The following is a 20,594-nucleotide window of genomic DNA, read 5'->3' on the forward strand; positions in this document are numbered from 1 at the left end:
ATCACCACAAGAGGGGTGGTTTTAAAACACCACAAAAGTCTTATCTTGCAGTTATGGAGATCAGAAGTACGCACAGGTCTGGCTGGGCTAGAATCCGGGTCTTTCGGCAGGGCCGCATTTCTTCTGATGGCTGTAAGGGAGAATTCATTTCCTTGCCTTCTCCAGCTTCCAGAGATTGCCTGCACTCCTTGCCTCATGGCCCCCACATCATTCCTATGTCTGCTTCCCTCATCATACCGCCTTCTCTGTCTCTGGCCCTCCTGCCTCCATTTCCCTCTTTTACATTTTTTTTTTTTTTTTTTTTTTTTTTTTTGGTTTTTAGTTTTGAGAGAGAGAGGGGCAGAGAGAGAGACACACACACATACAGAATCCGAAGCAGGCTCCAGGCTCTGAGCTGTCAGCACTGAGCCTGACGCGGGGCTCAAACTTGGGAACCGCAAGTCATGGACCTGAGCCAAAGTCGGTCGCTTAACTGACTGAGCCTCCCAGGCGCCCCTCCCTCTTTCTCTTATGAGGACCTTTATAATTCTTTTGAGCCTACCCTGATAATCCAAGAAAGTCTCCCATCTCAAGATCCTTAACTTAATTAATAATCACCGCAAAGTCCCTTTTCGCTGTGTAAGGTAACATATTCACAGGTTCCCAGATTAGAACCTGGACATCTCTTTGGGTTACAGGAGGTGTCCTTATTCTGCCTGCCACATGCCTGAAGGGCCATGCAGCCCAGCCATATATCCAGTGCATGGATTCTCCCTCAGGTTCCTAGTGATGGTTTTTCAGGCACATACCTTGAATATTGATAATGACCCGAGAACACAGATCTCAAAATGACCTCTTGGTGTTGGACCAGTTTCTATCTATTGGGTTGAGTTTTTCTGCTTGAAACCTCAACATCTTTAAATTCACTTAATTCTCTTGTCACCCTCATCCCTCCGCTGATGGGCTCTGAGTCCTTTCTCTGTATTGTTTATGGTCCAGATGATGCCATTTGTGTCTGTCCCTGTCCTGTAAAGATGGTGTCTAGAACTGAAATCAGTGCCTCAAGTCTGATCTGACCAACACAGAGCAGAGTAGGACTAATACCTTCCTTTCTTAAGGCACTGATCTTCTGGCGAAGAAAGCTGAATTACACTAGGTTATTTGATGGCCATTGTCACCCTGTTAAATTACATTTTTCATGCTGAAAATACTTGATTTTAATGTAAACTTAGAATATGTTGGACATTTCTTAATATTTATACACCTATTTTCTTATCTGTAAGATGGAAAAATAGGGCCTTCTTTTAACCTTGATGTGAGAATTTAATGAGCTGTTCTCTGTATAGCACTTGGCAAAGTATGGAACTGCCATCTGTCTCCTACCACCACCATCATCATCATTGTCATAATCTCAGTCCATGAAATACCCCTCGTCTCAGACACTTGTCGATTTGTTTTTAACGGAAGGGCAGGAACTTTTCCAGTTCCATAAATATTACCAAGTACCCAGCCCAGCTAAGGCACTTGGCTAGCCTGTGGCTGAGTGCAGTAGTTTACTTGATGTGGCGAGCTTGGGCTTTATCCATGGCATTCCCAGCATAGAATCAAAGATCAGGGTTTCAGCTAATAATGGAAACCTCTTGGCTATTGAGGTCAAGCCATAAATCGATCCCGTTTGACTGTAATCACTGAACTCTTTTGAATTTGTTCCCATTGTTGTGGCCTTATATTTATCTGTCTACAGTGATATTTTGCAAAGCCTTCACGTGCAAAGCCAGTGGGCCTACTAAACAGAGACAGGTGTTATGCACATCAAATTTAAAGAGTATTAAATTTGAGAGGTGCAAGGTGTTAATAAACATTGTCAGGAAAATAGCTTTTCACACTAGTGCTATGACTCCATTTCATACTCACTTTATGGTTTCTCTCTTAATTACCCAAGATGCTTTCTTAACAGCATTCGGGCTTATTAGTTTTCTCCAGAGCTGACCTCAGGTGTATTGATTTTAATTAGCACATTTCAGCTTTATCCTTCTGCACGTTTTGGCAAGATACGGTACGTGGCAGTACTGGAACATAGTAAGCTGCAGAATTCCTGGGGAGACATACGTAGAATGTCATCCAGGAGAAATGTTCTCCTTGTTGTGTATTCCCTTTTCAGAGAAATCTTATTTGAGGCTAAAAGGTTTGCAAAAGAGGAAAAGGTTGCAGGGATAATGACCATTAAAGACCAGAAAAGTAAAGCATGTGCCTAAAGTGTTTGAATTTATGAATGTGTGTATTTCAGAAGTTCTTCTGTAAGTCACAGAAACAGTGTAACATAACAAAGTAGTCTTGTCCCTCCTACCACCTCTTTTACCCCTGCCTCTGTCTTTACCCCACCCCCATTTTAATAACTCAAAAACTTGAGGCCTGGAGGTTTATATTACCCCATCTAGACGGATACCACACAGAGCAAACAGTAGAGAGAAAGAGACTTGAGTCCAGATCTTTGATTCTAATCTTCCTGTTTACCCTACATCCTTTAGGCTTATCTGAATTCACAATCGCTTCTGAATTCAGAAGAAATAGAAGAATCCAGCTACGGTGTAAGCTAAACAGGCTTTATGGATTGGTTTGGGAAGCTCATGCCATTTTCAACTTTTCTTCTTTGCCAAAATATACCATAGCTTACTCACATCTCTCATCTTCTCAGTGACGTCTTTCTCATGAAACACCCGCTTTCCCTGTGCCCCTTCTTAGTCTTATTATCCGCAGAACTTCCTGTTATTATGCAACATACTATATATTTGGCTTTTGTATTAAAGACCTCCCTATTACTGGAATCCAAACTCTGTGGGAAAAGGATTTTTGCTTTGTTCACTGCTGGGTCTCCTAGGCCTAGAATAATATCTGGCATGTAGTGGGTACATGGATGAAGAATTTCATAGCTCTGGAAACACATTAATCTCTCCACCACCCCTATTCATCCTTTAGGCCTAGCCTACAGACTGGGGAAAACAGGTCACCTTACAAACCTCCCTCATCCCTTCTTGCTTTTGATAAAGTCAGAGTTGCCCTTCCTCCCAAGAGATGAGAGTGGAAGTCTCCTTCGCAGGAAACACTTATTCTTGGTTTTGCAGGACAGCTAAGCCCCGTGTGGTTTGGACTAGCTAATTACTCATTATGAGAAATTCCTAAAGTAGAAAGCCCTGTAGCCATACTTCCCATCACCCACTGTATGTTTTAGTCTGTCTGTAAGCAGAGCTACTCATTATGTGTCACCTATTCCAAGAAGCAAAGGAATTTTGCTATTGTTAACAGACATATTTTGCTCTAATCTGCCTCGATTTGAGTGTTGCTTTTTTATCTGCCGAATCTGTTAGTGGGGGAACTATCGTCAAGAATTTTTTCCCAAACATAGTGTTGACATAGCACGTGTGCAGACCAGTAGCCTATCAGGCCTATTTTGATTTTGTTCAAATTGGTTGATTTAGAGGCTGGAGTTTGTGAATGCACTATTAATTTTGTAATGGTATTGTTAAATCATTAAAATGCACTTTTATTGGGGCGCCTGGGTGGCGCAGTCGGTTGGGCGTCCGACTTCAGCCAGGTCACGATCTCGCTGTCCGTGAGTTCGAGCCCCGCGTCGGGCTCTGGGCTGACAGCTCAGAGCCTGGAGCCTGTTTCAGATTCTGTGTCTCCCTCTCTCTCTCTGACCCTCCCCCGTTCATGCTCTGTCTCTCTCTGTCCCAAAAATAAATAAAAAACGTTGAAAAAAAAAAAATTAAAAAAAAAAAAATGCACTTTTATTAAGGGTGTGTGTGTGTGTGTGTGTGTAGTAGTCTTTTAAGTAGCAAACTTAAAATATTTACTCGCCACTTTGTAAAAAATAAAAAAAAAAAAAGAGAGGTCGTTCAAACAAAAACCTACAAAGCACACAGATATAATTTTAAATGTGTTGAAATATATTGGTTTTCTCCTGGAATTCCAAGTTCATTGCCTCCCCAAATTGATTTGTATGAGAGAACTAGAAATTCATAAGCCAGAGACCACTGTATCAGTTATTTCCAATGTGTTTTCTACATACTCTTTATAAAGGGTGGTTTAGATTTCATCCTTTATGGGACTTACTTATTTTCTCTATTTCATGTCCCGTCTGTTTCCTGGTCAGTCCAGGTCACTGGCAAATGATGCCATCTTCAAAAGTTTGTCTTAATGGAGGAAGGTGACCAGTCACACTGGTATTCCCCCATGGATTTGAAAGTTAGGGTACTTTCTTGTACACACTGCTGTCAGGAAGTCTTAAAAATCTCCCAATTTTGTGAGCTTACTTGTGTGGTTATGTTTCTTCTAGTGATCTGCTTTTTTTGTGGAAAGGTTTTTTTTTACTAGGAAAAAATATATATATTGCTTTTGATTCTTCTAATGTTTGAAAGCTATATTAAGTAAAAGTGAATTCAACGTTGCCAAACTTACCAGTATTTACCTTCAAAAACTTTCTGGTAACATTGTGTTTACTTCTTTCTCACTCACTGTTTACCCGTCATCTAATTCTCATAGGAAAGGTAAAAGCATGCTGTCAGTGTGTTTGCCTAAGTTTGGTCATTGGCATCAAATTTCTTTTTTCTTGTGGCAGTAAGTTTTATAAATAACCAATTGAGAAAAAAAAAATTGGTGTATGTGTTCATAGAATATGGCAGTTCGGATCTTATTTGTGTTATAGCTTGATGGTAAGGAACAGTAAGCCAACTTTGTCTTGCATAACTGAATTATTCTACATCTGTGTTCATAAAGCCTAACCTGGATTCTTCCAGCAGTGAGATCATTTTGTCTGTGAATTTAGAAAAAGATTTAAATTGTAACTCTACCCTTTGCAGTCCTGTCATTTTATTCCATGTGGGTCTTTCTTCTACTCTAAGTGTTGTGTCTATAAAGTATTGAGTCGGGCTTCTTTGAGCCACCCTGCTAGGCTGTCATTTTGTAATCACACCTCATAAATGAAATGAGGGAAATATTGAAAAATGGTGAGACTTGACAACACCTTCATTCTTCGTCCCTGTATTCACCTCCTAAATGTACATTTTCAGTGTCGCAACTTCAGACCGGCAGAGGCTGGCCTTTACTTTTCTTGGGTATTAGCAATGAGGGTGGGGGCCCTTTTATAAAAGTGTAAATATAATACATTTTACTTTTATATGTATGTTATAGCAGTTCATTTTATGAACTAAAGTTTTTCTTGATAGAGTACTTTATACTTACAAGATATATATATATATTATATATATATAATATATATATAATATATATATATAATATATATATAAAATATATATATAATATATATATAAAATATATATGTATGTATGTGTATGTATATAATATATATGTATATATTATATACATACACACGTACACTCACAGAAACATTTATCTCTAAAAACATGGTTTTAATTTTCCTACTAGGTGAAATGAGGAATGATTTGTACATCACTATAGAAAGGGGTGAATTTGAAAAAGGAGGGAAGAGCGTGGCCAGAAATGTGGAAGTCACTATGTTCATTGTGGAGAGTAGTGGCCAGATCTTAAAGGTACGTGGATAGTGGGTACTTTCTGGTAAAACAATTCCACATCATTGTTCGGGGTTCATCTTTAATGTGATTGGTTAACTTCTGATTTACAGTCTTTTCCACCTTATGTTTCTTCTCCGCCCCAGGGTAGTTTTCTTTCCTTTTTTATTAAATCACTGAAATACCTTCCAGAAGAGACAGTAGAAGAACAGAGAGGCTTTTACAGTTTGATTGTTTAAGGAATCATGGCAGTAATTTCCTCGGAGTAGCTATTCCTTAAATGTTGCATTTTTAGTATCACCCCACTCTTCCCCTTTCATCTGTCATACTTTAGGAGATGAACACTTTGTCTTGGGCGACTGGTTAAAAAAAATTAAAACTACCACATTGAATCCTGTCTGTTTTCATTTTGGTCAAGACAGGGCTTGAGGAATGGGGTGCTGTTGATGATTGGGGTGATAGGAGCAGGTCCTTAATGGAAGGAGTGTTTCGAGTGAGCTTCAGGGAGGCCGTGTGCATTTCTCAGGGAGGCACCGAACAGGCTTGTGACTGCAGCAGGCTGAGGACTTTGCTGCATAGTTGAACTCCAAATTGGGCGTGCAATTGCCCATCTTGCACTTGTCACAGAGGTCCACCCCTGGCTCCAGAGGCCCTGGGAGATGTGCACGGGGATTAAGTGGACACACCTGCTAACAGATGTAAGTGTAGAACAGCGAGGGCCCAGGGAGGGCCCACATGAAGTGCTGTTTGGGGAGCAGGCAGATAGAGCAAAGCAATTGCTCTGCTGTTTTTCAAATAATCTTTCATTGAAGCTGTCTTTAACCTGCATGTTTCCTTTGTTAGGATTTTATCTCCTTCGGCTCTGGAGAGCCGCCAGCTAGTGAGTACCACTCCTTTGTGCTTTATCATAACAACAGTCCCAGGTGGTCCGAACTGCTGAAACTTCCTATTCCTGTGGATAAATTCAGGGGCGCACACATCCGCTTTGAATTTCGGCATTGTTCCAGTAAGTGTTTTCTTGGGGCTGGCTCTCTTGTGTGGGGGTAGTGTCCTTACTGAGCTATAGTGACCACGTGGGCTACTCTGCAGAAAGTATGACAAACCAGAGACCCTGGAGAGGGAGAAATGAAGGGGAGTGGAGTCCTGAAAGGTGAGTGGGCTCACTTTTTCTCAAAGAACCAGTAACGTCTGTGGAAACACACAGGAAGGACAAGGAAGGAAAAAATACCTGTGGAAGTCTACAGGGTTCTTCTTAAGTTGTTCATTTTCATAAAAATGAGTTGATCACTTTCATAGTCTAGAAAGATTAGAAAGGGGAGACACGCATTAAAAACGTGTCTGGCTTATGGTGTTTGGGGCAGTCCTGACCCACCTGCTGCTTCTCCGGCAGAGAGCTCATCCAGCTGTCAGACACCTCCGGGGAACCCAGGAGGAGTTTTCTAGGCCTGTAAAGTGCCTAGGAAAGCCTCTGACTGGCTCAGATATATATCTGATTTGCATATACCTGCATCACAGTGCAGTCTCAGACAGTATTCTAATGACAGGCTAGTAATGTCAGTCCGAATAGGCCTTAGAGATGACATGAAGTAATCGCTTCATTTTACAAATTTAAAAAACCCAAGATGTAGAGATGTTATAGGTTTTGCCCATGTGAACATTGCTATCCCTAAAATTGTCATTTCTTGACATCTCTATTTTAATTCTCCTCTCAAGCCCCTACTCCTGGCCCGCTCCAGTCCCCAGTCCAGGGATCTTCTGGTATCCCTGTGTCCCTGAAATGTGTCTTAGACACTACCAGAAGTGTACCTTGTGACTGGAGAAGGTTCTGGTGAATCTTGCTTCAGGAACAGTGTAATACATGGTAGGTACAAAAGAGTCACATTATTGGAGAAGCAGCAGACTCCTCTTTAGTCTGGAATGAATGGGGGCATTGCCAATAGTTGAGCGGTGACTTCACCTGAGCGCTGTGTAGTGCACCAGGATTCAGAGAGAAGAGAAGGACTGTCCACTGCAGGGATGATGGCATGTTTTTGGAATTGGCTCAGGAAGGTCCAGTAGTTTTGCTTTTGTGGACGTTTTAGAATGTAGGGAGTTGACTAGCAAGGTCTTAACATTCTTCTAAATTCCCAGAGGAGTGTCATGGAAAGGACTTGGAGGGGGAAAGCATAAAGCACTTGGAATGGTGCCATAGCATTCCTTCCCCAATCCCTGTTACCAGTTCTCAGTTGAGCCTCATATGAGCTTTGAGCTTTAAGGTAAGAAAACGATAGAGGAAAGTAAAGATGAACTGAGAAAAAAGGGAGAAAGCATTTGGAGAAATTTAGACAGAGAACTTGGAAAATGAAATAAAGGCTATTTTCAGTAAAATGTATTACATCTGTCCTCTTGTCCTTGTACTTCAAACATTGTTCACAGTGTTTTTTTTTTAAATATTGTTAAAATTCAGAAGAAATGGCACAAGCATGAAGAAGAAAAATCCCCATAATCCCATCAACTTATGAATAATCAGGCAATCATTTTATCACATGAGCTTCCAGATATTTCTCTGTATACATGTATTTATTTAAAAAGTATTTTTTATCATGACATGCATGTTTACTGAACACCTCTGTGTCAGGCACGTTACTGGGCATTGGAGATACATGAGTGAACATAGCAGAATACCTCCTTTCATAGAGCTTTTGTGCTAAAAAGGGGAGACAGACAATATCTGAGCAAATAAATACATACTATACCAGGTAGTGATAAGTGCGGTAAAGAAGATTATATTGGATTTAGGTGCTGGAAAGTGATGATGCTGTATTGTTATTTTACAAAGGCTGATCAGAAAGGAGCTCTCTAATAAGGAGATGTATCAGCAGCAACCTAAAAGAAATAAAGGCATGAGCCCTTGGGTATCTGGGGAAAGAATATTACAGACAGAGAGAACAGTGAATACAAAACGCTTAAGGTTGAAACCTGCTTGGCATTTTCAAGGAATAGCAAGGAGGCCAGAATGAGCAGCTGGGAGAGTTTGGAGATGAGGCCAGAGACAGAGCAGGGGAGCCAGATCCCATATTGTCTTCTAAGTCATGGGGAAGACTTGGGACTTTGTTTGCAGGGAGGAGAGCCATTAGAGGATTTAGATTAAGGAGAAGCCTGGCTGCTTTGAGATGAGAGGTTGTAGGTGGGAATAGAAAACCATGTAGGAGGCTTTTGCAGTCCCCCAAGTAAGAGGTTAAAGTGGTTTGCATTAGGACGGTAGTAGGCCAGTTCTTTTTTGCAGATTTATTGATAGACTAGATGTGAAAGAAGGGGAAAAGTCAAGGATGACCCTGAAGATTTTGGCCTAAGAATGAAGTGATCATTTAATGAAGTGGGGGAAGGCAACAGGAAGAATCTTTTTGGAGAGCAAAACCCAAATATTACATATTAAATCTGAGAAGTCTTTTAGACATTAAAGATGTCAGATAGACAGTTGAATGAGGTCCAAGCTGGAGACAAACTTGAGGACAACACAGGGCCCATTGTTGTGCTGTAAATACTTAATAACCAGCACTTGACCTGGGGGAGAGGAGAGCCCTGAATTATAGTATTTGCTGATTTCCATCAAGTAAATGCTCCCACCATGGCTAAATTCAAGCTACCAACATGACCATCACTGAACTTGGAGTTGAGGATAGATGCACACTGTCATCTCCTGTGAGCCAGTACAGGCCAGCTCCAGCATATCACCAATGCCCATGATTTTCAGAGCCATGAGACTGGATGCAATTGGATTCCTAAAGAGTAAATTTAGATAGCAGAGACAAGTTCAAGGGTGGATTTCTGGGGTACTTTCACATTTAGATCTTGAGAGAATGAGAAGAAGCCATTAAGGAAATTAAGAGGGAGTAGCCAGTGAGGTAGAAGGAGAATCCAGAAATAGAATCCAGGAAGTTAATTGAAGAAAGATTTTCAAGAGGGGAATTGATCTGATATGTCAGGTGCCAATGATAATTAAGTTGAGGACAGAGGAATTACCACCCCGTTTGGCATCATGGAAGTCATTGAATCTGACAAGTGGTTTTAGTGGATTTGTGGTGATGAAAGTCTGGCAGGAGTGAGTCCAAGACTGAGATAGAGGAAAGGAAGGGCAGGCAGTAAGTACAGACAAATCTTTTCAGAAGCTTTGCTAGAAAGAATTCAAGAGAGCAGAGATATGAGATAGTAACATAGTAACTATAATGCAACTGGGGTCACAGGAGGGCTGTTGTTGTTGTTGTTGTTTTCTTTTTTAAGATAGAGTTCTAAAGCATATTTGGTGGAAATGATCTGGTAGAGATGGAAAACTGATGATGTAGAAGAGAGATGGGACAAGTGTAGGAGGAGTTCCTTTCATAAAGGGAGCATGGGGTCCAGCGCTCTGGGTTGAGTGGACGATGGAGGCATGGTGCCGGAGAGCCGAAGCAGGTGCATTCCTCAGTGGAACATGTGGGAGTCCTCTTCTGCATCCGCTCAGAGTGAGGGAAGGGCTGAGGTATGGGAGGCTTGAGAAGGGAAGAGGATGGATGAAATCACCATCTAGAAAAGTGAAAAAGTGAGTTGGGTAGAAATATGTGGAAGGTTTTCCCAGCTAAGTGTCCATCTGCGGTTAATGTGCATTAATTTAAGTGAGATCGGTCTGGCATAGGTGTAAGTGCAAGTTGGGTTTCGACCCACAATATTATAATGGGAAGTGTGGAGGAGTAGCTGGTTGAGGGGATCCTAAGTGATCAGAAGGGTGGGGTGTAGAAATGGGAAGTGAAGCTGATGGGCGCGGAGAGAGGGTCAGTAAATCTGAGGTCCCTGGGCACAATTGTTGGAGTTGGGGTATTAGAAAAAATGAAATGGCAAAATTAGGAGGTAGAATTGATAAACTTAGGGTCCTCATTAGTGAAAGGGGATCATATTGTGCCTAATAATCCATTCAATTTATTAATGCTGATCTAGTAACTTGGGACAGAAGACCATGTACTTTAAACTTTGCTATTTAGTTGTGTTTTTTTTTTTTTTTATAACAAGGCATATTTGGGGAAACTATTGCTGTGTTTCTTAACCTTTGCTAATTTTATTCATTCACAGAATCTTTTTAGCCTTCCAAACTGAATACCAAAAACCACACCAAACAGATAGTGACATAAATTTAGGAAATTACTTCTCAGTATGTGTTCTCCCCTAAATCATGAGTTACATAGCCAGCTTTCTCACTGATGTAGAAATCTCATCCTAGAGATCTTCACTGTGCTTTTCATTTCACTTTTAAAAACATTGATATTTTCCCAGTTTCTTTATGGGGTTGAAATTAATAACTTTAAAAGAAAATCCTTTGCTATAATCACATTTTCAGGGGGGGGCCCCCATGCTAGAGGCCAAAACTGGAGAGGCAAAATTACTATTCTCTGTGTGGTGCCCCACTCCCCTGTGGCTGAATGCCAGAAGCAATCATGAGGAAATGATGTATTACTAAAGCCTCTTGTCTGAACTTCAGGGTCACCATATCTCACTCCTCCAGCTCTAATCCTCATTCCAAAGCTGGACTCTTCCATCAAGTATAACTCTCCACTTGCACACATGAGTGGGAAAGAATAACCATCCAGCCCCTGATAGGCTGCAAGGCCCTGGAACTCCTCCCTACACATCCAAATACAAGGAGACAGTCCAGTTGAACCAACCAGTTTCTTTTAATGTTTTATCCATTTTTGGAGAAATGGAAGCTTGTTGGAAAAAATTGGAATGGTACTCAAGATGTAGAGCAGGTTATCCAACATCACGTGATCTCATTTTCCCTCAGTTTCCTTCTCTACAAATAATTGCCAATGATACTTGACCTTTCCAGCCATTGTAATTCTTCATTGGACATCTGAAAACCTCATTGCCTCATTTCCATCTTCCAGAATACTCCTGCAATAAGCTTTTCTTAAACTATAGATTGTAGTTCATTTTGTTTTCCAGCACATCCAAGATCCCAAGGAGGTAGCTTCCATAGGGCTGTCTTCACACAGGTGGACATAGGGAAGGTTCTTTTATAGACCAAGGCAGAGCTTAGAAACTACCTTTGCCCAAGTAGTAAGCAAAACATTGAACTTCACATTCATTCACTCACTTCTTCATTTATTTAACATATACGTACTGAGAATCTACTATGTTCTTGGTACTTGTTGAGATACCAAGCTCAGAATAAAATAAAATAGAAGGATCCTGCCCTCAGTGCTGCTTACACCTGGAGATAGAGGGGAGGATGTGATGAGAAAAAATAGGCAATCCAGAAATTTTTTTAAAACATAATTTCAGAGAGTGAGTCGCATGAAGAAAATTAGTCAAGCAGCATAGTTTGGAGATTATGGGGCAGGAATATGGGTTGGAAGGTGGCTACTGTAGATAGAGGTCTCCCAAGAAAAGCTGTTTACTGTTGTGTATAGGGAGCTGCTGAATGTGGATTGTATTTCTGGATGATCACACTTGTTGGCAATCTGTGAATCCGAACACAGGTCTGTAAATAGGCGCTTAAAGAAGCCAATAATTCTTTTTTTTTCTCACAGCAAAGGAGAAAGGAGAGAAGAAATTGTTTGGTTTCTCCTTCGTCCCCCTGATGCAGGAAGATGGTAGGACTCTTCCAGATGGCACTCATGAGCTCATCGTGCATAAGGTAATGCCAGTCAGATGTTGACGATGGGCCTGAATTATTAATTCATTATCTTATTACCACTCTGGAAAAGAGAAAAAAATGACTGAAAAGAATACTCTTTTGGAAGATTGCTAGCAAGGAGCGTATCTTTTTTAAGGCATTGTCTCTGTATTCTGTGTGATCCTAAAACCTCTTTTAAAGACGATTTATATCTTTTTTAATTTAGGTGTACATACGTGGGTAAGCCTATGTGTTGACATTAAAGTCCTTTCTGTTGCCCTGAGAGGATTAAATAACCTTACAAATAAGTTTTTAAAATTTTCCGTTGCATACATGCTTTCGGATCTAGATCTATATACCCTCAGGAGTGAATTTAGCAGGGTCATCATTACGTGTTTCTTATCCTCTGCTCTCACCAAGCAAGTAGAGAATCGGCAGTTCTTTGTCATAACAACTTTAGCGGTTGTTACTTTCTATTCTGTGCGTCAAGAATTGTCATAAAAGCTTTGGGAACAAAGTATACAGCAGTAGGCAATAAAAAGAAAATTCACAAAACAAGAGCTCCTTAGAAGTTATCCAAAAATACTAGTAATGAAGAAGTATAGAATAGAAATACTAGTAACTATAAAACAAAGAATTAAAAGATACAGTTTTCTCCAAAATATTTCTCCTTTGCCTTTCTCTGTCTCTGTGATCACATGACTTTCCAGACTAATCAGTTAATACCTGGGCTAACTGGTTCTGCCCACCTGCGTCTCGTCTCCAGGTTTCATCCCATCAGGGTGACCTATCTAAGGTGTGCGTCTGACCAGGCCATTTCCCAATTTAACCCCCCTGAAAAACTCCTGACTTCATAGAAAATAAATCATAGGCTTCTCAGAATTGTGCAAGGCTTCCCAACCCCCTACTGCTTCACCTCTCAACATCCTGGATTTGATGCCATGGCCACATCCAGCTCCTTCTAGTTCCTTCCCCCACTAGCTGTTGGTTCTCTCTGCTTTGCCTCTGCCAATGGCACTCCTAGAGTCTTCTCTTCCTCTCCCTCTCCCTGTGGTTAACTCCTGCTCATCCTTGGATGCTCACCTTGACCACAACCTTTATCAGAAGAATGGTCCTCACTCTCTGCCCCTACTCCCTGCGTTTCTAGCTGGTCAACTTCCCTCCTCTGAGTTCTCAGGGTTTCTGCACACATCTCTTACCATTGTACTCATAATATTGTCCCATAATTGTCTGATGCTCCCTCAGTTTACTCCAATAGATTTATGAGTCCCTCAAGAATGACAACTTGGGTCACAGGGGTTCTGGCACATGGTAGATGTGCAACAAAGTTTTACTGAATGAATGAAGGAGTACAAACAAAAATTTTCTTCATGTTGGGATTATTGCTAATAAAATGAGGGATGATGCACAACAACCTGGCAGCCTCCCCTGGTATGTGCATGCATGTGTATGTGCATATTTCGTTAATCATTCATTTTCTAGTTATTTGTTTAATGAATTTACTGACCACAACTACAAGTCAGTCACTGTTCTAGGTACTGGAAATATAGCGGCTAACAAAATAGTTACAGTCCCTTGTGTTTCTGTCCCTTCTATTCCCTCTACTTCGAAAAGTGACTTAAAGAAGCTTACAGTGTCAAATACAAAGATGGGGCACTGGGTGGCTCAGTCGGTTAAGAGTCTAGCTCTTGATTTCGGCTCAGGTCATGATCTCAGGGTTTGTGAGTTTGAGCCCCCCTAGATCTCCATGCTGGCAGTGTAGGAGCCTGCTTGGGATTCTCTCTCTCTCCCTCTCTCTGTCCTTCCCCTGCTTGCTCTCTCTCTCTCTCTCAAAATAAATAAACTTAAAAATTAAAAAAGTAAAATACAATACTGAGACAAAATATTTTAAACTTTTTTAATGTTTATTTCCTTTTGAGAGAGAGAGAGACAGAGACAGAGTGTGAGTGGGCAAAGGGCAGAGAGAGGGAGACACAGAATTTGCAACAGGCTCTAAGCTGTCAGCACAGAGCCTGATGCAGGGCTCGAACTCAGAAACGGTGAAATCATGACCTGAGCCAAAGTCGTACACTTAACTGACTGAGCCATCCAGGTGCCCCCAAAGACAAATTTTTTTTTTATTTTTTATTTTTATTTTTTTAATTGAATATCTTTTAATTTATTCTTTTAAATTTATATCCAAATTAGTATATAGTGCTACGAAGATTTCAGGAGTAGATTCCTTAGTGCCCCTTACCCATTTAGCCCATCCCACCTCCCACAACCCCTCCAGTAGCCCTCAGTTTGTTCTCCATATTTATGAGTCTCTTCTGTTTTGTCCCCCTCCCTGTTTTTATATTATTTTTATTTCCCTTCCCTTATGTTCATCTGTTTTGTCTCTTAAAGTCCTCGTATGAGGGAAGTCATATGATTTTTGTCTTTCTCTGACTAATTTCACTTAGCATAATACCCTCCAGTTCCATCCACGTAGTTGCAAATGGCAAGATTTCATTCTTTTTGATTGCCAAGTAATACTCCAGTGTGTGTGTGTATGTAAATGTATGTATATATATATATATATACACACACATGTATATATACGTGTGTGTGTGTGTGTGTGTGTGTGTGTATATATATATATATATATATATATATATATATATATATATATACATACGTATATACCGCATCTTCTGTATCCATTCATCCATCAATGCACATTTGGGCTCTTTCCATACTTTGGCTATTGTTGATAGTGCTGCTATAAACATTGGGGTGCATGTGTCCATTCGAAACAGCATACCTGTATCCCTTAGAAAAATACCTAGTAGTACAATTGCTGGGTCATAGGGTAGTTCTATTTTTAACTTTTTGAGGGACCTCCAGACTGTTTCCCAGAGTGGCTTTACAAGTTTGCATTCCCACCAGCAGTGCAAAAGAGATCCTCTTTTTCCGCATCCTTGCCAACATCTGTTGTTGCCTGAGTTGCTAGTGTTAGTCATTCTGACAGGTGTGAGGTGGTATCTCATTGTGGTTTTGATTTGTATTTCCCTGATGATGAGTGATGTGGAGCATTTTTTTATGTGTCAGTTGGCCATCTGGATGTCTTCTTTGGAGAAGTGCCTATTCATGTCTTTTGCCCATTTCTTCACTGGATTTTTTGTTTTTTGGGTGTTGATAGATATGAACCCTTTATCTGACGTGTTGTTTGCAAATATCTTCTCCCATTCTGTCAGTTGCCTTTTAGTTTTGCTGATTGTTTCCTTCTCTGTGCAGAAGCTTTTTACTTTGATGAGGTCCCAGTAGTTCATTTTTGCTTTTGTTTCCCTTGCCTCCGGAGACATGTTGAGTAAGAAGTTGTTGCGGCCAAGATCAAAGAGGTTTTTGCCTGCTTTCTCCTCGAGGATTTTGATGGCTTCCTGTCTTACATTTAGGTCTTTCATCCATTTTGAGTTTATTTTTGTGTATGGTGTAAGAAAGTGGTCCATGTTCATTCTTCTGCATGTCGCTGTCCAGTTTTCCCAGCACCACTTGCTGAAGAGACTGTCTTTATTCCATTGGATATTTTTTCCTGCTTTGTCAAAGATGAGTTGGTCATATGTTTGTGGGACCATTTCTGGGTTCTCTATTCTGCTCCATTGATCTGAGTGTCTGTTCTTGTGCCAATACCATGCTGTCTTGATGATTACAGCTTTCTAGTATAGCTTGAAGTCCGGGATTGTGATGGCTCCTGCTTTGGTTTTCTGTTTCAACATTGTCTTGGCTATTTGGGGTCTTTTCTGTTTCCATACAAATTTTAGGATTATTTGTTCTAGCTCTGTGAAGAATGCTGGTGTTGTTTTGATAGGGATTGCATTGAATATGTAGATTGCTTTGGGTAGTATCGACATTTTAACAATATTTCTTCTTCCTATCCAGGAGCAGGGAATATTTTTCCATTTTTTTTTTGTGTCTTCTTCGATTTCTTTCATAAGTTTTCTATAGTTTACAGTGTATAGATTTTTCACCTCTTTGGTTAGATTTATTCCTAGGTATTTTATGTTTTTTGTGGTGCCATTGTAAATGGGATCGATTCCTTCATTTCTCTTTCTGTTGTCTTCATTATTGGTGTATAGGAATGCAACTGATTTCCGTGCATTGATTTTATATCCTGCAACTTTGTTGAATTCACGGATCAGTTCTAGCAGTTTTTTGGTGGAATCTTTTGGATTTTCCATATACAGTATCATGTAATCTGTGAAGAGTGAAAGTTTGACCTCCTTCTGGCCGATTTGGATGCCTTTTATTTCTCTGTGTTTTCTGATTGCTGAGGCTAAGCCTTCCAATACTGTATTGAATAACAGTGGTGAGAGTGCACATCCCTGTCATGTTCCTGACCTTAAGGGGAAAGCTTTCAGTTTGTCCCCATTGAGGATGATGTTAGCGTTGGGTCTTTTATATATGGCTTTTATGATCTCGAGGTATGATCCTTCTGTCCCTACTTTCTTGAGGGTTTTTATCAAGAAATGATGCAGTATTTTGTCAAAAGCTTTCTCTGCATCTGTTGAGAGGATCGTATGATTCTTGTCCTTTCTTTAATTGATGTGATAAATCACATTGATTGTTTTGGGGATATTGAACCAGCCCTGCATCCCAGGTATAAATCCCACTTGGTCATGGTGAATAATTTTTTTAATGTATTGTTGGATCTGGTTGGCTAATATCTTGCTGAGAATTTTTGCATTCATGTTCACCAGGGAAATTGGTCTATAGTTCTCCTTTTTAGTGGCGTCTTGGTCTGGTTTTGGAATCACGGTGATGCTGGCTTCATAGAAAGAGTTTGGAAATTTTCCTTCCATTTAGAAGTCAGTAAGACAAATAGAGTTCAATGTACTAGAACTAAAATGATCTGTTTATCTCACCATTAGGTGAGAGGTGCTTTATGTAAGATATATGACAGGCGATGTCTTTAGCCACAGTTTTCCAAAAAGCATAATGGTACTTTGTATGAGTGTTTTTGATATTGCCTCTGTGTAACATTAAATCTTGACCCAGAAAAGGCAGGGCTAAGGTCGTTAAAACTGAGCTTCCAGCTTCCTAATAATATGTAGAAGAATGGATCACTTTCATATGGCATATCAAGTATGGGCTTTCACACCTACAGGTCAGACAGTGTTTTGGGGCAGGTGCTAAGTGTCCAATCAAGTCCAGGTTGACTCCTCTAAATGAGTATGAATAATACCAAGATTCATAGTTGATTTTTAGAGACATCATTACACCTAAAATGCCAGGTGGACAGATAGTGGAGCTTGCTTCTCCGCAGAAACATTGAGGAGCTCAACTGGTACCGACTTCCAGACAGAGAACCACATTTTTCCTGATACCACTTGCCTGTCATGGGCCTGCTGGCAAGGGCAAAACTTTTCTCAGAAGTAGAGCTTTGAATCTGCTCAAGCCCTTATACAAATTTTCATGGGTGTGTTTAGAATTCCGATCCATAAGGCATAGGAAAATTCATTTATTTGAGCTTGAGCAATTTAAAAGACAGGTGTTCCCAGTGATCTTCCTCGACCACAAAGGAGGCCCGGGATGATGTCTGTAAGTTGTCTAATTTTGGGCAGACCTACTTTGAGTAGACCCGTCAGGAAGCATTAGTTCCATAGAAGAACCATAAGTAGCTATGTTGTCTTATGATTAGGGTTATTCAATGTTGCTTATTTGAAGAGGTGTGGGATACTTGCCAACTCTAACAACTTTTGTTTTTAGTGTAGTTGATGCCATGGTTTTCTTTTTCATAGTACTGAGCCAGCAAGTTCACTTTCAGCCTGAGGCCACTTGGAGTTTATGATTGTAAAACCATATTATGAGCATAATGCTTATCCTTCTCCCATGGCAGGAGGGCACACAGCATGCTGATAATTGCAGTCTTGAATTTACTATTTTAGAAAAAGTAGAAAAGATAGGAGGAGGAGGAGATTTCAAATCATTGAATAAAAAAAATAGCCCATTTAATAAGTAGTGATGAGATGACCACGATGGGTATTGGAGCAAAAGAGCTACCTTGCTTCTTCTAACAAAACAAGTTTCAGATTAAAAGTAAAAAAAAAAAAAAAAAAATTACAAAAGCCTTAAAAATATGACTGAACATTTTATAATATTCAGGTAAGGAGGGCTTTTCTAATAATGGCTCACAGGTTAGAAATCAAGTACAGAAAAAATCTTGTCAGTTTGACTGTATAAAATTTAAAACTTCTTTGTTGATGAAACCGTCGTAGTCAAGGCAGTGAGAGACATGAGAAGCTCTGACAGTGGGAACACAGCTTAGAAAGGGTGGCTGTTCCCAATTCACCGTGAATTCTTCCAGATCAGCCCCCATGAGAGCTGTTGGCAAGACTGCACCATTCTGCCTGTCACACCACTTCCCTCTACTTAGCAGAGAAGACAGAAGCTGTCGGACAGGATCTTGCCTCACTTCCTGTGCTGTCTCCTTTACCACCTGCAGGCTTATCTGCCTCCTTCCCTTCCCTCCTGCATCCTGTCTCAGATGACGGGACAAGGCTCCTTCTCTCCAAGGGTCATTCTTCCACCTGCTTCCTTCAGGATCTTCCTCCCTCCTGACTCCCTGGAGACTCTGCTCCTCCCAATGTCCCCTCTTCCTCCTGCAACTGTGTCTGCTTCCTTTCTTCTGGCAGTATTCTCTCAGATTAATAAACCTGCTCAAGCCTATTTCTTAAAAACAAAAACAAGACTTTTTAAATAGCCACACAGTCCTCCTTCCCTTCCCACCATGGTCTGTGTGCATGAAAGGCCAGTGTTCCTTCACTGTCTCCACCTTCCTGCATTCCATTTGTTCCTCACGCTGCTTCTGTCCCCACAGCTCAAATGAAGTTTCTCCCTCGAAGTCACTAGTGCCCATCCTGGGTCACATAACTCTTGTTTTATCACTCACTGTGAGAGAAATTTAAAATGCAACACCTGTAAAATTCAAAAAATTAAAAGTAAACTGATAAGTTTAGCATAAAAGCATGCCATGTTGAACAGAAAAAGAAAAAGAAGGCTAAGGTAACTTAATAGGTGGACTTGGTCTTAACACTGAAGGTTATTAATGTGACGTCTAGAAAGCCCCTTCATTCTAACAGATTATACCAGCATATCTTCATTCTTCCCACAGTGGCTAAAGCCACTGGCCGCTTTCAGAGTCTTTCCTTACTTCCTTGTAACATGTAACACTATTGATTACCCTTCCTAAAAACCCACATTCCTTGGTCTGCTTTACAATGTTCTCCTGAGCTCCATCCTTCTTCTCCTTTGAGGACCTGTCTCTCTTTATCCACCCTTTACGTGTGGGTGTTATCACAGCTTTCATCCTTGGCCAACGTGTGTGACTTCTATAATCTAAAACTGTCTCAGGCTATTCCATGGGTTAGCTCACCACGTCTCTGCTGATAGGAGCCACACTGGATTTCCAGCCCACAGCTTTTACCAGCCTACTAACCATCTACATCTGGCTTCGCCAGGGACACCTCAAACTCAGCAGGTCCCAAACTGAGCTTTCCTCCTGCCCCCACTCATTGGCAGCTATGGACAGAGACCCACAGTTTTCCTTGGCTTTTCACATACATCCTCCATATATAAATAGACGGTTGCAGAACTTCTCAGCTCTACCTCTTTGGCTGTACTTAATCTAGGGACTTGAAACCAGAGGTGAGTATTGGAATCACCTTGGGATTTTCCTAATTGAGAGGTTTAAGGCAGTTCTGAGGCTTTTTGTTTTTAAGTTTATTTATTTATTTATTTTGAGAGAGACAGAGACAGTGTGGTGGGGGGTGGGGAGAGAGGGAGAGAGAGAGAGAATCCCAAGTAGGCCCCATGCTGCCAGTGCACAGCCCGACGTGGGGCTTGAACTCATGAAACTGTGAGATCGTGTCCTCAGCCAAAACTAAGAGTGAAACGCTTAATTGACTGAGCCACTCAGGTGCCTCTTGAGGCCTTTTTGCATTGAAAATTCCCATGCTGCAGCCTTACTAAAGTGCATATAGTTGTCACAATATACTTGTACCATAAAAAAAAGAAAAGGTTGTTTATAAGATATTTTAGACTCACAGAAGAATTGCAAAAAATAGTACTGAAAATTCCCATATACCCTTCACCTAGCTTCTCCTTATTTAACATCTTACATAACCTTAGCATATTTACTGAAACTAAGTTAACCTTTGTGCTGTTGCACTTAATTGCCATGGCTCCATAGTCTCATGTATGTGCTTTTATTCTCCCGGTGCCTTTATATCTACCATTTCTTCTACATAAAATGTCACTCCCTCATTTGCTTGGCGAGCCTCTGATTCTGTTTGACTGAAGTCAAACAGCCCCTCTTCCATGAGGCCTGATTTCCCCTCCCCAGCAGGGCTGGAACCCAGCGGCCCTTGTCACAACTTTGTCCTGGGATGGTGCAGAGGCCAGATGCATAATTCCCTCAAGGACAG

At 40.8% G+C, this 20,594-nt stretch overlaps 1 protein-coding gene across 4 annotated transcripts in view; it reads left to right on the plus strand.

Annotated features, from left to right (window-relative positions):
• Window positions 1-20,594, plus strand: part of DOCK4 (dedicator of cytokinesis 4) — a 435,260-nt gene that overhangs the window by 265,237 nt on the left and 149,429 nt on the right. For all 4 annotated transcript variants that reach the window (XM_058724565.1, XM_058724568.1, XM_058724567.1 and 1 more), the window contains exons 14-16: window positions 5,425-5,549; window positions 6,372-6,534; window positions 12,068-12,174. In XM_058724565.1, coding sequence (XP_058580548.1) covers window positions 5,425-5,549; window positions 6,372-6,534; window positions 12,068-12,174 — 395 coding nt within the window. The remainder of the gene's footprint in view (window positions 1-5,424; window positions 5,550-6,371; window positions 6,535-12,067; window positions 12,175-20,594) is intronic.

This window comes from Neofelis nebulosa, chromosome 4, assembly GCF_028018385.1.
Source record: "Neofelis nebulosa isolate mNeoNeb1 chromosome 4, mNeoNeb1.pri, whole genome shotgun sequence".
Lineage (NCBI taxonomy): Eukaryota > Metazoa > Chordata > Mammalia > Carnivora > Felidae > Neofelis > Neofelis nebulosa.